Source organism: Wolffia australiana, chromosome 1, assembly GCF_029677425.1.
Source record: "Wolffia australiana isolate 7733 chromosome 1, ASM2967742v1".
Lineage (NCBI taxonomy): Eukaryota > Viridiplantae > Streptophyta > Magnoliopsida > Alismatales > Araceae > Wolffia > Wolffia australiana.
Window position 1 is genome coordinate 8,344,366 of NC_135835.1, and position 16,323 is coordinate 8,360,688.

General features: G+C 44.5%; 2 protein-coding genes across 4 annotated transcripts; one reads left to right on the plus strand and one right to left on the minus strand.

Moving 5' to 3' along the window:
• Positions 1–435: 435 nt before the first annotated feature.
• On the plus strand, positions 436–2,839 carry LOC144704578 (uncharacterized). 3 transcript variants are annotated; one of them, XM_078577051.1, is made up of 3 exons: positions 436–855; positions 954–1,086; positions 1,665–2,839. In XM_078577051.1, the coding sequence occupies exon 3, from the start codon at positions 1,749–1,751 to the stop codon at positions 2,760–2,762; it is 1,014 nt and encodes a 337-aa protein (XP_078433177.1). In that variant the 5' UTR covers positions 436–855; positions 954–1,086; positions 1,665–1,748; the 3' UTR covers positions 2,763–2,839. The 3 variants fall into 3 exon arrangements, with proteins under 3 accessions (XP_078433177.1, XP_078433186.1, XP_078433170.1); XM_078577060.1 differs by having other exon boundaries at positions 954–1,056; XM_078577044.1 differs by lacking the exon at positions 954–1,086 and having other exon boundaries at positions 437–855.
• Positions 2,840–8,698: 5,859 nt separating this feature from the next.
• Positions 8,699–15,955, minus strand: LOC144704603 (uncharacterized). The gene is made up of 13 exons (XM_078577082.1): positions 15,672–15,955; positions 14,943–15,494; positions 14,733–14,859; positions 14,540–14,642; positions 11,450–11,573; positions 11,261–11,326; positions 11,154–11,192; positions 10,608–10,688; positions 10,447–10,494; positions 9,964–10,014; positions 9,808–9,876; positions 9,523–9,738; positions 8,699–9,451 (listed from the first exon to the last, which is right to left on the minus strand). Exons 2-13 carry the CDS (start codon positions 15,096–15,098, stop codon positions 9,263–9,265), a joined length of 1,269 nt encoding a protein of 422 aa, XP_078433208.1. The 5' UTR covers positions 15,099–15,494; positions 15,672–15,955; the 3' UTR covers positions 8,699–9,262.
• Between the last annotated feature and the right edge of the window lie 368 nt (positions 15,956–16,323).

Consider the following 16,323-nt stretch of genomic DNA (forward strand, 5'->3'; position numbering starts at 1 on the left):
GTGAGGTTACCGCAAGAGTCACCTGAGCGCCGTAAAGATAGTCAGAGAGGGGAGCGGTTACCTGACACCAACTTCCCGCAGAAGGGTATATTTCATATTTTTTTATTTTGCCGAGAGTTTCTGAGGAAAAATCGTAGGGGGTACGTGTTAGTTTTTCATTGGGGAGAATCCACGTAGCGAGAAGTGAGAGGTGCGCACGGTCCCGTGTGTGGCGATACGTACTCATTGGGGGCATTAATGGGCCGCTGGGCCGAGCCCAAGCCCATTGGGTCAAATCTGAAAAAGCCGGCATTTACTACGACTGGGCCCTCGTATTAATTAAAATAACCCGTTGACCTTCGGCTATTATTTTGTTTTCAATAAGTCCTTGTAAATTTTGATATTTACAGTTTTATTTGAATACTTGCCCAAACTGTGTTCTGATTTTGGCGTAAAGAGATGAAACCAGCGGTGGGCTGCGGCGGGCTGATTGATCGAAGGAAGAGCGGAGGAAGTCGCTTGGAAGATCAATCGAGGAGTTTAGAAACAGATTGCGTGGAAGATTTTGATCAAATTGAAGTTCTGTTTTCAGAAAATGAAGATCTGGGGAGCTTTGAACATCGCTTCCGCGGGGCTGCAAAGCGCGTGGGATTCGAGAGTGGGAGAAGAAGTTAGAACAGAGCTAATCTCCATGACAAGTTCTTTGATTTGGGGGGGACCCACTTGATAGGATGAGATTAAACGCTATTTGGACGTGAGCTTTACGTTGTCCTGTTGGCCATTCTCGATGGGTTATTTTTGTTGTTTTAGAGAAATGGGCAAGACGGAAAAAGGGGGAGGAAGAGAGGGGGAGGAATTCGATGGCGATGAATTCAGGTACTGAAACTCGATGGATGGTTTCGTTGGAATTCGGTTTATATTTGCTCTGTTCTCTTGTCCGATCAAGCGTTTTTGTGTATGATTTGATCCTGTAGGTTTACGGGCTGGACGGATTATTTTTTGAGTTTCCGGAATTTTGTTTCCGGGGTCTTGAATCCGAATTTTCCTTAATTTGGGGATTTTGGACTCGATTATCGGGTGCGAAGCTGGTGGAGAATGAACTGATCGGTTGATTTCTTAGATCAATTTTAATATTACCTCAGAGATATATCATCTTCTCTTTCTTCTGTCTTTCTATCGGTGGAATGTGAAGATATTTGTGGGAATTTCCCTCCCATCAATTTTACTTTTATTTTCTTGTTTCTTTGTTTTTTCCAAAACACATCAGGACCAAATTTGACCTTTGGGTTTGCATTAAAGGATGCGTCTTCATCAAGGTCTAATTTTTACTATACTAGTATAACGTTAAGCGAGTGGATTAAACTTTATGTTCTTTTGGAAGATTGCATTGTGGATTTTAATTAAATACTGAAATTGCATGTTTTCTTTGAATTCTCCATGACTTTCACCCTTGTGCATGATTTCCACTCGTGTGCTTCTCATGTTCATGATTTCCATCTGATTCTAGTGACAACTAACAAGGCAATACGTTTTTTTAATGCTACTCGATTAATGAATTCTGGCATGTTCAATTATTCACTCTACTTCAAATTTCTCCAACAAATTATACCATGAACGTTGCCGACTATCTCTCCGACATGATATTAATAAATCATTGCATTTTTTTTTGATTCCTTGACTTGCAGGCATCTCTGTTTCTTTTCTCTGGAGCTTGATTTTGAAAGGTTGACTTCTGTGAGTTGAATTATCAGTCCATCCCCTTCAAATGCATGGGCATCGTCAAGATCACTCGCCATGAAGAAACATTCTCCGAGGAATCTGACGCGGATCTTGACACTGCTGATGTGGGTTGTGAGCTCATCAAGATCACAGATCAGATTTTCAGTGTGCCATATGATTTATATGAGCTCCCTGACCTAAAAGAGGTGCTTTCCCTGGAAACATGGAACACATGCTTAAATGAAGAGGAGAAGTTCTCTCTCACAGCTTATCTGCCCAGCGTTGACCAAGAAACCTTCTCAACTACAATGAGGGAGCTGCTAAAGGGAGAGAATTTATTCTTTGGGAGCCCTCTTGAGGTCTTCTTCCAAGGTCTCAAGGGAGGGTTATACTCTCCAGGTGTTTCCCAGTTCAGAGAAGCGCTTAGATTCATGCAAAGATGCAGATATTATCATTCTCTTAGATCATACCATGAAAAGATGGGTCAGAAGTTTAGCAGCATGAGAATGGCATGGAGAGATTGCCCGTCGGATGCCGGCACTGAAGAACGGGTCCAGATTTGGATCAATCCAAGCAGGTCCAAGCCCATTTCCTACGTTGATCTTAATTCCCTGCCGATTGAGGAAGAGGATTGTCAAAGAGTGGAGAAGGCGGTGGCAAAGGGGGTGCTCAAGATGAGGTCAAAGGCGATATTTTTTGAGCCGGTTGGAAGAAGGCCTCCACAACGTAGACATGTTTTGAGCCGTTTGAAAATGGGTTGTGGTTCTTTTTCTGGAGAATCCATTCAGGAGATGTCGGAGAACTGTAGAGAATCAGGCCATCTGAAGCTTCTTCTTACTCGGAGGAAGATGAAGGAGAAATTTCTTGGAGAGGAAAAAGGGCATTTTCCCCAAAATTGGGAGAAAAAAACTTTGGAAGATCGAAGCAGGGAAAATGGGGAGAATGCAGCCCCTTTGAATTGCAGGAGGAAAGGTTTTTTGAAGCGCAGCAAGATCCATTATAGTCAGACGAGGGATCTGGAATTCAAGGGGTTAACTTCATCCGAAAATTTCTCAGTTCCTTGATCTATAATTTTTGCAATTATATGACATGGGTTTCGAAAACTGAGCCCTTTATTTGATATATTTTTTTATTGCATAAATATTCCATACTGGAGAAAGATGTAGATCTCTTGCTACTGTTCAGTCACACTAGTTTAGGAACGTCCGTCTGACGGATATGATTTTTTGGATGAAGAAGAGTGATGAAGGGCGCTCAAGGAGAGTCAGAATTATTCACAATACCTATCAATGATTGTCAAACTAATAAGATATTGACTTCAACTAATATTTTTTTTTTTTGAATAATATAGAAGATCACCCAACTTAGTGACCCTCCGAACACACCGGCGTGGAAGGGTCTAGGCCAAAAAGCATAAGCCCATCCTTCCCCCCATATCCACCACCTCATCTAGGACCAAACCAACAAAAAACCAGTCTCTCTACATCATTTTTTGCCCTTTCCACCGACATTGCCGCCCCCTTGAAAACGACCTCGTTGCGGTGAGACCATATCGCCCAAAGCACCGCGAATCTCAGCCCCCGCTCCTTGTCAGTCCCCTGCTTGCGCCGCGGCAGTGTGGCCCATAGCTGCGAGCTCGACGTAACCTCTGCCAGCCCTTGGCTATCCCATAGCGCCCGAGCAAGCTGACAATAGAAGAACAGATGCTCGCACTCCTCTTCCTCTTCCGTACACACAAGGCATAATGAGGATTCAGCCGGAAAGAACCTTCGCCGCCTCACACGGGTCGTTGTCCGCTTCCTGGCGAGCAACCATACAAACACCCTAACCTTTAAGGGAATCTTTTGCCTCCAGATTGAGCGACATGCCCTTAAGATGATTGGGTCCTCATAGTGGTGTGGTCTCAAACTCTGGTAAACACTTCGGCTGGAAAACGGACCCGATGCCCAAACCCACCCATCTATCGTTCCCTCCATTGGCCTCTAGTTGTTCAGAGTTTGCTGAAGGCTTAAAAAATCCTCCACCCGCTGACTAGATAAGATGACCGCAAAGGTTGGACACCACGCTCCATCCCAACACTCTTCTACCAAGGCATGCCGGTGACAGGCAAGGGCATATAGGCGAGGGAACAGATCACGGAGACGCCCATGTGACGACCAATTTTCCATCCAAAACCTAAAACTGGCGCCATTCCCCAATTGTGCCCGGAAAAACACCCTGACCAATGGCCACACCTTCCTCAGCCCTCTCCAAAAAACCGACGCCCCCCTCACATTACGCATCAACTTCTCCCAATCCAGATTGGATCCGTATCTGTCCCTCACCACCTCCTTAATCAAGTCATCCTTCGGTCCCACGATCCGTCAAACCCATTTCGTCAATAGCGCCACATTCAGTATATTTAGGTCAGGCACCCCAAGTCCCCCCTGTTTAGTTGGCGTGCAGATGTCCTTCCATGAAACCAGCGCCATGCCACGACCTTCCCCTGCATTTGCCCCCTTCCAAAAAAATCTCCGCATGATCCCGCTCAGGCGTTTCTCAATACCCACCGGGATTTTAAACACAGATAAATAAAAAGTTGGAATTGCTGATAATACCGATCGCAGCAACACTAGTCTCCCCCCTCACGACAAGACTCTTTGCTTCCAACCCTCCTACCGTCTCTCCACCTTCTCCACCACTTGTTGCCAGTCTGCTTGTTGTAGGCTATCAACAGATAAGGGTAGCTCCAGGTATCTCATAGGCAATGTACCCACTAGCGTTTCAAGCGCCCTGGCACACTGGCTCTCCTCCTCCATCGATAGGCCGAAACCCACAAATTCCGATTTTCCTTGGTTGATGTGCAGTCCCGAACAATCTGCAAACACCTGCAAGAGTGCTGCCAAATTCTTGGCCTCCTCTACCGATCCCTCGATGAAGAACAGTGTATCATCGGCATACTGTAACAGAGGCATGCCCAATGGATGGCTCAGCATCTGAAAACCTCTAATACAACCCCTTCCACATACCAAAGAAGTACTTATGGCTAGTACATCAGCTGCCAAAACAAAAAGCATCGGCGCTAGTGGACATCCTCGTCTGAGCCCTCTCTGCGGTCTGATCCACCCCCCTTCTGGGCGTCCATTTACCAACATGGCAAATGACTGAGACGTCACGCATCGCTTCACCCATTTGATCCATTCCTCCGGGAAACCCCGCCTTCGTAGCGCTGCCCATAGGAACCGCCAATCCAAAGAATCATATGCCTTCGCAAAATCTACCTTCCACATGAACCCCTTGGTCCCATTCTTCTTCCATGAAGCAATAATCTCCCCTGCCATGACTGCACAGTCAGCAAGCTGTCTCCCCGGAACAAAAGCAGACTAAAACGGCCCAACCAAGTCCCCAAGTACCCCTTGTAATCGATTAGCCAGTACCTTTGCCACAATGAGGTATATGGAGTTGGATAATGATATGGGCCGGTAGTCGCCCACATTCTTTGCTCCTTGCCGCTTCGGTAGTAAGAATAGGAAGGATTTGTTTATCCTTTCCATATTTGCTTGAGGGTTCCTGAGCTCCCCCAATGTGGCGACCACATCATCTTTGACCTCACTCCAGAACTCCTTGTAGAAAAACACCGGTATGCCGTCTGGTCCTAGGGCGCCTTCGCCATTCAGCCCTGCCATAGCTGCCCGAACCTCCTCCATATCAAACGGCCGCACCAGCCCATCTCTCTGCCCTTGCGTTAACTGAGACGCTCCTTGGCCCATCCACCGCCAATTGTTCCGACCCCCCCGCCGTGACATCGACCGAAAGTGCTCCGCCATTGCTCGACCCACTGCCTGTGTCCCTGTAACCCTTTGCGATCCGACCTTCACTGATAATATCTGATTCACTCTCCGTCGTCCATTTGCGACAAGGTGGAAAAACCTAGTGTTTGCGTCCCCCCCCCCTTTAACCATATCTGCCGTGATCTTTGTCTCCAATCCATTTCCTCCTTCCTATCCTCCTCTGCCACCATACATCTCCACGTCTTTCGCTCCTGAGTCTCCGCACCCATTAATGTCCGATCGTCCTCCACCTCATCCAGTTCTCTAATTCTTGTGAGGGCCTCAACTCTCACTTTACATCTCGCCTCCCTTATCCTCCTTCTATAGCTTTTCAGGTGATCTCTCAACCCATCTATGCGAGTTGCCAATCTGCTCGCCCCTGTCTCCTGCTCCGAATGTGTCCACCATATGTCCTTTACCTCCTCTTTGAAACCCCCTTCTCGTAACCATGACTTGTCAAATTTAAAGTATGTGGTCCGCCCATGGTCTTCATGGGACTGCCACATGATCGGTGTATGGTCCGATATAGGCCTAGGCAGGGCTCTTAATCTGCCCCCGGGAACCTCTCCATCAACTCCACTGAGCATAAGAACCTATCCAGCCGGGACTTATAAGCCGCTCTCCCCGAACTCCTCCATGTGAAACATCAGTCACTTGGCCCCATCTCCTGCAACCCTGCTTCCGCCAAAAAATCCCAGAACTCCTCCGACCCTTGGTCTCGCCCCCCCCCTCCATTAGGCCTATCATTTGCCCCAAGGGTCACATTGAAATTCCCCCCAATCAACAGTGGCATCCCTCGGAATTTGTCCACAAGTTCCGCCAGCTCCAACCATAGCCCCTCCCTCAGACTGGCGTTCACAGGTCCATAAACTGAAGCTATAACCACCCCCAAACCATCATTCCGTGTCAACCTTACTGCCGCCGTGAATTGACCACGCCATGCCTCCTCCTTCCTTAAGACCGCATCGTTCCAAGCAACCAGCACCCCCCCTATCGCCCGATTGCGTTCACCGAAACAAAGCCCTCCAGCAGACTCCCTCTAACCCCACGCCAGTCCCCTGCTCCACAATCCTCCAACATCGTCTCCTGCAAGTACACCACCGTGGCACCCCACTCCCTTAAGTATTTGCCCACAGTCCCTCTCCTCTTGGCATCCTGGAGCCCCCGCACATTGCATGATATGCATCTCATGGAGACTGGCACAGACCCCTTCCGTCCTTTTGAGTCTCCGCGAAGCCTCCGAGTACACCCATATTTCTGTCTCGTGTCGCATTGTCGACCTCGGTCACCACCGCCTCCCTCTCCGGCTCGAGTGTCTCCTCTATCATACTCTCCTCCATTGCCCTGCTCCTCAATTTGTTTGCTTTCCTCTCCGTCCTGTCGCGCCTTGTCTTACCCACTCTTACTGCCATCTATTCTCGGGGGAACTGCATCCTCCCACCTTTTTCCACCTCCAGCCATATCTTCTCTCCGTCAACGTTCTTGATATAAAGTTGTTGCCTCTCATAACCAATGCAACGGCCCAATAAATCACCCCTTATTAACCGCCTCCCTCTTGACAATCGCATTGTGCCCTTTCTCTTGGCCCCTTTCTGGTCGACCGCTCCCGAACTCTGTGTCTCCATCATGCCATCACTTCCATTCATGTCCTCTGATACTCGCGAGCTCTCCGCTACATTCTTCCCCTTCTCCATCACCTTCCTAGTTCCTGCTTCCCATTCTTCCACCTCGCCTTCGCCATCCTTCGCATCCATCACCATCTCCCCTTCCCTTGCAGACAACCTCTCTCGCCTCCCGCCTCCGACCGCCCCATTACGGGGCTCCTGACCCTCTATATCAGGTGGGGCTGGTGGTTGACGCTCCAGGACTCTAACATTATATGTGCCCTTTCGACCCTGCAGCAGAACCCGCACCGACGGCACCGCATCCTCCTTCACTGCCACATCCAGCACTGCCAAGTCTGGGTCACCCAACTTTAGGCCCGACGTAACAACCCCTCGCAGCCTCCCAAAAGATCGGACTAATGCCTCCATATTTCGGGTGGAACGATATACAGCTGGTACTCCCTTGATGTCAATTATAGCCGGCCTCGACGCTCTATCCTTGACCTTCCCTGTCCAGATGATGCGCTGCCATATGACTCTTGCTTCCCCAATCACCTGCCTCCACCCACACACTGCAATGCATTCAGATATCGGGACTTGGCGGACCACTATCTCTCCCGCCTCCAATCTCTTTACTTCCGACCCCTCCATCTCCGGGAATATCCTCACCAATGCCTCTCGCACTTCCTCCTCTCTCACTTCACCTGCTTCAATCTTCCCAACAATGCACGCGACTTGGGTAAGACTCACCTGCCTCGCGACCATTAATTTGTTTGTCTTCATATGGTCAGAGGCAACGTCGGGGCATTGCGCTTGTCGATGCCCCACCCCCCGACATCGCCTGCAGACGAGCGAACTTCGACAATCGGATATTGACTTCAACTAATAATTCTGATGGATATGATTTTTCTGATGAAGAAGAGTGATAAAAGGCGCTCAAGGTGAGTCAGAATTATTAACAGAACCAATCAATGATTGTCAAACTAATAAGCTATTAAACTAATAATTCTGATGGATCTGATTTTCTGACGAAGAAGAGTGATAAAGGGCGCCCAAGGAGAGTCTGAATAATTAACAATACCAATAAATGATTGTCAAACTAATAAGCTATTGACTTCAACTAATAATTCTGATGGATCTGATTTTTCTGATGAAGAAGAATGATACAGGGCGAACAAGGAGAGTCAGAATTATTAACAATACCAATGAATGATTATCAAACCAATTAACTAATAGACTCCTTTAATATTATAGTTTTTGCCATTACTACACTACGATAGATAAATGGGCCAATTGCTATAATATTTTGCGATATTTTTTCATAACTGGGGAAAGATTCAGATCTCTGGAGCTGTATAATTGTTGTAGCATTTTAACAGAATACCTTTTTATGGTCATTATCTCAGCCAAATTACTTGTATGAAAATTAGTCATTCCGACTCGACCATCTGATCTCAATCACAGTTGGGCTGAATGTTAATTCATCTGTGGTGATATTAAGGGCATATTTACAATACATACATGATGATCAGCTGACCCTTGAATTAAGTAACATTTCTGAATACGGGAAATGGCATTCTAGAGAGATTGAGGTTAGAAATCAGATTTCACAAATGGTACAAGCAAAAGTAAAGAAAAAACCATAATTATGGATTTTCTCCAAATTGCACATCGCATGGGCCAAAGTTGAACAAGCTAAGCTCAACTGCTTTATCTGCTGCCACCAATATCCCAAAAAAATCATCACTTTGGGGCGGTGGAACCTGCAGATACATTCTCAGCATTTCCTGTCATTGCTCTCTCGCTGAAGAAGGGTGCCATGATTGGGTGATTTTTGTAGAGGGAGAGATAGATACAGAATTGGAGGACAAAGAGATAGAGAGAGGAGTAAAGATAGATAGGAAATGAGAGAGATTGAAAGAGATGGATGAAGAGGTATCGGTAGATAGTAAGAGAGAGAGAGTCAGCATAGTGATAGAGTGGGATATGTTGATAGATATTTAGTGACTGAGAAATATAGAGAGGGATATAGTTAGAGAAGAGAAATTTAAAGAGATGGAGAGATAAAAGGAGATAGATGTGGATAGAGAGATATAGAGATGTTGAGTGAGAAAGGTAGAGAAAAGAGGAATGTCAGAGAGAGAGAGAGAGTCAGTCATCCCAAGTTCTCTGGCGGCGATCAAAGATTATCCGTCCGCCACGGCCAACCCGACCGTGAAACTGGGAAGGCGCATCTGAGCCCGATTCTACACGGGGCTCTGTCGGCGGCACAATGCCGGCGGCCGCCAGCTTCTCCGGCTCCAGCGGTCTTGTGAACAGTAAAGCCGGTTCTCGTGGGCCCTACATCAGGTGGGCCCAGATGATGTGGGTCAGCTCAAAAAAGTCAACAAACCGGGAAAGTAAGGTTTTACCCTCTGTGGGACCCAGCCTTGACCGGCCGTCCGCTGTTTGACTTCCCGCCTCACACGGCCCGTTGACCCCATACCAATCTTCTGCACCAATGGGGGCCTGCCGCGTGGCCTAACCGTCCCCTCCCGCCATCCGAAGAACTCTTCGTGGGGGCCATTCTTCTGAGAGAGAGATGAGGGCCTGGACACATGCTGGTCTTCCAGAAGCCGGGCTTCTTTCTGTGACGGCAAAATATCTCATTTGTTTCATGAATCTAACCAAGTTGATCGAAAATCCGAACGGAATACCTTGTATTTCATCTGATTACGTTGGAGGGTGATCTCGCTTTCAAGGACCTCTCGTTTCTTCTCTTCCCTCTGCGGGTAATTTATTTTAAATAAAATATTCCATCTGTAAGAAAGCAGAATAAATACTATCAAGATATTTTTCAGTTAAAATAAAACCTTTATGAGGCAGTCGAGTACACTTTCCGCACGTTCCAAATTCGCCCTGACCTGTTGAAACCAGGACAATGAACATATAAGCCAAGGATGCTCTTCCTAACGAGCAAAAGAAAAAAAATATCTATGCAGTCTGCATGCAACTGGCCAAAGATTATCATTAACTTTAATAACCGAATTGAAAGAATAGATTTAAGGGATTAACATGCGGATTATGGTGTCAATGTTCTCGTCCGTTTAATTTGCTTTATAGAATAGAACAAGTCGGAGGATTTAACATCATTATTCGGCATCGAAAAGTCCCAACATAAAAGGAGCTGCTGCTGCTAACCGTAAAATAAAGTAAAGATAATGCAAACGGCCTCTAATAAGAAGAAAAGTTATTTTTCGAGTTTTCCTGCCTTCAACAATTAAAACGGGACACAGTTGAAATGTCATGCATGAAGATAATTCCGAAAAATACCCATTTGAGCAAGGAGTACCAACCTGCCGAAGCCTTTCGAAAGAAAGAACGTTGTTCTCCCGTCTTTGCAACTATGAAAGTCAAAAGGATATGAATTATTGGTACAAGAGAATCAGAATGATGGAAAAGAGTAAACCCAAGAAATTGCGAAGCAGTATAAGTTAGAAATATGCAATTCACCTACCCGTCGCGTATAGAGGCGATGAGTTTTCTCTCGTGGTCTAAATACATTGTAAGGATTTGTGTCATTAACGGGAGGAGGTGGCTGCAAGAGAAACGACAAATTATTATCCCCTGTAACTTTTATGAGGCCGGAAAAGAAAAGAAGAACAAGGGAGCATAGTAACAAACATAAGAAATTAGGACTGTAAAACAGAGAACGACGTCTGTTATGATTGAATATCAACACAACGTTGAAAATTCTAACTTAAATGTTCCTATGTAATACCGCTGGTTGCAAACCTTTCAAAGAATTTTCTTAAATCATAATTTAAAAGGGATCATATCAATAAAATCAAACAAAGGCGACTAAAAAAAGAACTTCAAGAAAGCCAAATAAATCTCATTTCTCCACTCTCGTGGTCATGTGAAAATAAAGAATTCACAAAGGTGAGAAATTGTTTAAAACAAAAATTCAAGGACTAGTCTCCGATCCATCTCGCTTAATTTTGGAATGAAAATGTCGACATCAAAATTTTATTTTACCTCCTGGTATGAAAAACCAACTAACCTGCAAACGCCGTAGGATGGGTTTTTGCCACTTCTCACGCTGATGAAAGAAAAAGAAATCGTGAAATTGAAGTATATAAAGTATAACAACTGCATAGAAGGTCGCACCTTTTTCCTCCAGTAATTATATACAGACTGAAAAACCGTATATCTCACGGACTGAGACTGTATGGCCTGCAGGAAATTTTAAATTATATTTAACAGTGCTATAAAAATAAAATACAGACTAAAATATGTTTACAAGAAATTTAATCGTCATAACAATTCTATAAATTTGACAAAAGGTCTGGGCACCACCTCAGCAGCAGTGTGCTGCTGAAGAAGGACCGGGGCAGGAGATCCAAAGGACAACGGTAAGATTCCAGCTCTTTCTCGGGTTTTATGGTCCAAGACTTCCAACGAGAAGAGCAGGCTTTCAAACCTGTTCAAAATTTCTTCCACAGATAAAAACATGGAAAGTAGAAAGTTTTCTTATTTCTGTAAATTTTAGAAGACTGAACATCCTCCGAGATGGACTTGTATGGTAACAGAAGAAATGAGAAAGAAGAATACGCAGAATAAAAAGGAATAACAATGTTTCTTAAGAGAGACGTATATAGGAGTCAAAGTTATTGATCTGCACGGTAGTGCATGATCTCTTTTCAATACTTCCTTTAAAATGAAGAGAATGACAAAGACCTATGCTTTTGTGCCATCCAATTAGACGGCCTTAAATGAAATAACAATAACAAACGTACACATTTATCAACACATATATGATATATCATTATGAACTTGAATCATAGTTATGCAGAACCTGATACTACATCATTCAGGAAGATTTTGACTCCAAAAAACCACTACGATAATATAAGTTTGTCCATCCAGAGAGAAGATAACCAGTCGGAGAAAATTTTGCAGTATTTCTAAGGTAAGTACGTTTGAATATCAGCTACATAGAGCGTGCACCAAAAAAATGAATTTTTTTCGCAATATTGATAAGCGTCGAGTCTATGGGGAGGTACTCTTGTCTGGAAGTTATTATTTCACATCTGTTGAAGATCCCATTATACCTGACTTAGCTAACGGATATCAAAGATCACTAGATGCAAATGGTGCACAGAATAAGATTGGACACCGAAATAAGGTTCTTTTTTTAGAAGGTTCTTATTTTAGAAGAAATGAAAAGGAATAGAAACTGAAGAATATGGCCACATAAATTTCAAAGATCACTTTTATCTTGTTCGACATCCATGATGATGATGACAATGACGAATCATTATTTTTGTTTTCATGCGCCTGAATTCATCATCCTCCTGGCATCATTTGTTCATCCTCCCATCATTATCTCTTCATTTCAATTTTTCAAAAAATTAATTGTGGCGAATCTTTCTTTTATTGTCAAATGCCCAATTTATCAGATGATTGTTGTCCTGTCATTATCTATTCATCAATCAATCATCAACTTATCATTGTCTCATCATTTCATCTCGTGCCAAAAGATATGATGATGACGAGTTTGATATCATTCACGAACCAAATCATCATTATTAGATTAACATGGAACGAAGGTAATATGGAGGACCTCTTAGAAAAGTAGTTGGTTGGAGGACAACAAGATCTGAATTGTTTATTGGTTAGACGACATAAATCCAAGTTTACGTCTTGAAACACATCCCACTAGACTTAAAGTGAATAATTTTCCTTCAAGATATTATAGTAAAAAAAGGGTTATTTCTATCCCTTTTGTTGCCATTATATTTATTCCTGCCCTTGTCGCAAATCCATTGCAGATAAAATTAACTATGAGCTGAATTTTTTTCAAAAAAAGAAGCTATGTCATTTAAATCTGTGTGATTCAAGGCAAGAAGAAAAACCAAAAAGCCATACACCCGAGAAAAAAAGAAGATTACCCGAGATTGGTAATCAACCCGGAAACCATTCAACCTTTCACTGTTTTCCTTCATCGGATCTAAAGTCAAGAATTGACTGAACACAGCCTATAGTCATCAAATGATATGCTTTTACAGAGCTGTTAGGTCATGGAGGATACTTAGTACGGTTTAAGCTAACTAATGGGCCCGAGGCCTTGTACTCTGTAATAGCCTAACCCTAGGAGATATTAATAAAAATAACTACTTCAGGCCCAACATGGGCCGCCTAACTTCCCACTAAGGGCCCATTAAGGGCCCATTAGTGTAGGTCCAGTAGGCCCCTAACCACAGTCAGGCCCAACTCTCCAACGGCTGAAACCCAGCCGTTGGAGAGTCCAGCTGCTTTAAAAGCAGCTGGACCTCTCTGTTTCAAACAGTCATATATTCAAAATATATGACCGTTGGAAACAGGGAATATTCCTTAGGAATATTCCCTTTCAAACAAGTGAAGTTTTTCTTCTATAAAAGGGGGCCCAGTTCAGCAATAAAAATTATTCCTTCTTGCCCCAAATTCTTCTCTCTTCTTTTTTCTCTTTCCATTAATCACATGGTATCAGAGCAAGGTTTGATCTGAACCTAGTGCAGCCCTGATTGAAGCCCTATGAAGCCCTGATTGAAGTCTCCATTAGAGCTCTGTTCGAAGCATTCCTGAAGCACTGTTTGAAGCCCTGTTCGAGGCATTTCTGAAGCACTGTTTGAAGCCCACCAGAAGGTCTAGTGAAGTTCTGATTTCTGTGACTTTTTTTTCTTCTAAAAATTTCTATGGGAAAGTCCAGAACCAGAGCCACAGCCAAAGCAGAAAAGGAGGCTGAGGAGCTGGCTTCCCTAGCTGCTTCCCTAGCTGCCTCCACTCCAGCTGCTGCCCCAGCAGCCCCTGCCGCCATGCAGTTCACCACACCAGTCCAGGGAAGGCCTGTCCTACCCGACCTGGACATGAAGTACAATAGCCTAAATGGCCAAAAATGGATCACTATGGTACAGAGGGCTCTCAAGGCAGCCTACCTTGGGAGATACCTGACTGAAGAAGCTCCGTCAGAAGACGAAGCCGGTTGGGAAGTATGGGAGTCCGAAGAGGCTCTCATTATGAATTGGATATTGAAGAATATGGAAGACGAACAGAAGGAATATTCCCTTTCAAACAAGTGAAGTTTTTCTTCTATAAAAGGGGGCCCAGTTCAGCAATAAAAATTATTCCTTCTTGCCCCAAATTCTTCTCTCTTCTTTTTTCTCTTTCCATTAATCACACAGAGCAACCAATAATGTAGGACAACGAAACTCACAACAATGCTGAAAGATTAGAAACTCATGAAAGGAAGGAATTTTTATGGAAAAATAATAAAACCAATTACCATCAAATCAAAAGATGCGTAATATAAGATAGAGTAGGAACAAAAATCAAGCAAACAAAACCAACCAACAGCCCCAACATTTTAATACATGATTATTGAAAACATGAAAAAAATTCAGCACTAACTTCTCTGGAGAAAGAATCTTTCTTTCATTATTAAACTCTTGAAGCCAATCCTCATCCTCCTCATCCAGGTCATAATCCACGAATTCCCCAATCTCCGCTCTAACTGCAATCAGCGAGGTGACATGTACTTAAAATTTTGACGCACAATAATCAAATCAGAGTCATCAAAGCAAGGCCGTTATTAGTACAGAACCTCCTCTAGCCCGTATATAGGACCCTGGTTGCTTGAATGTACTAGTATAATCCCTTTCATATGTGTCCACAATAACATACTCAGGAATAGGAATCTCAGAAGCCGCTTTCTTAATAGAAGTAGTCCCCTGAAACTCAAATACTGAGATTTGATTATCGACATTAAAAAATCATACTTCCAGGAATGCATATCTCAGTACCAGGATCTAACCTCAGTGCTGGCCTCAGTAGAAATGCGTTGCAGATACGAGCTGCGGGTGGAGGTTGTCGACGGAGCATCCTCATCTTCGAATTCTTTAATAGATTTAACGATAGGGAGTTTCTTATGAATATCAAGAGGGCGAGGCCTGAAAGAGAGTCTATTCATGTCCACACATCTCCCGTCAGCAATGGGCTACCTTCGCCGCGCATTTCGTCGACCCATTCAAACCCACAAAAGTTGAAATCTTCGGCCCAGCGTAAACACCAGCATGAAACACTTCATCAGAAGCCAATCCAAGGATCATAAACCAGCCATAATTCGAAAAAGCTAGACAATGACTAATTGGGCAGTCATCCAGATCATCAGAATGAGAATTTGAAGTCAAACATGGACTCAAAGTAACATGATCGAACAAAATTCTTCAGACCAACCACTTCCCAGTCAAGAATTTCCGGTTCACAAGCACCTAAGACAATCACAGTCTCAAAGAAAAGGAAGGCCGGGGAACCAGAGCAGGATCATCGATCATCCGTCAGTGATGAAGAGCGGGAAACGTAAACCCTAGATTAAAAAAAACCAAAATTACAATCAATGAGATACCCTTGACAGAAATGCAGAGAGAAAAATCAGTAATATCCCAAATTATCCTTCCGGCCGTCATGTTTGCAAGCTGCAGCACAAACTTTCAAGCAAAGAACAATGTTACGAACAAAGATAACAGCACAGGGGACGAATTACCATACGAAGGAGATGAAAAAACAACGGCCTGGGCTTCGTCAACGACGAGAAGAGATCTAGGTCAAAATACGACGGATGATTCAGCGGAGACGGTCCAACGAGGAGGAAAGAAGGGAGAAGAGCGTCCGACGGGCGGTGAAGTCGCTGATCGTGATCGACCGTTGCGGACTTGACTCCCTGCTCGCTGGTGGGTACGTTTCAAAACCCTAGAAAAGGGAGGGAAGGAAGGAGACGACGCGAGATTTCATTTTTCGGTTTTTTTTCCCCCTTCGTCTTCGCGAGTAGCTGCATCCCGCGGGAGAGCCGACTCTGCTCTTACCGGATCCTCCCCGGGTCCCCTTAGCACTATATCCGATAACGGTGACCGTTATTAGATCGGTAGAAAGTCAACTAGCGTTGGCCCGATCGTGTGCGGTGCGGTTCGCAATATTACCAAAAGTCAACGGTAGAGCTGGAAGACGGATGACGTTTCGGCATCCGTCTTTTTAAATTTCGTCATCAGTCATCGTCCGTAACGACGCGGATGACTGAACGATTGGATTTCCATCATCCGTCATCCAAAAAACGTGTATAAAGGTTCAGAAACGGACGACGGAATAAAACGGCCGATACGGGATCGGGCGGGACGGAAACGAGTCCACGAGCGGTGACG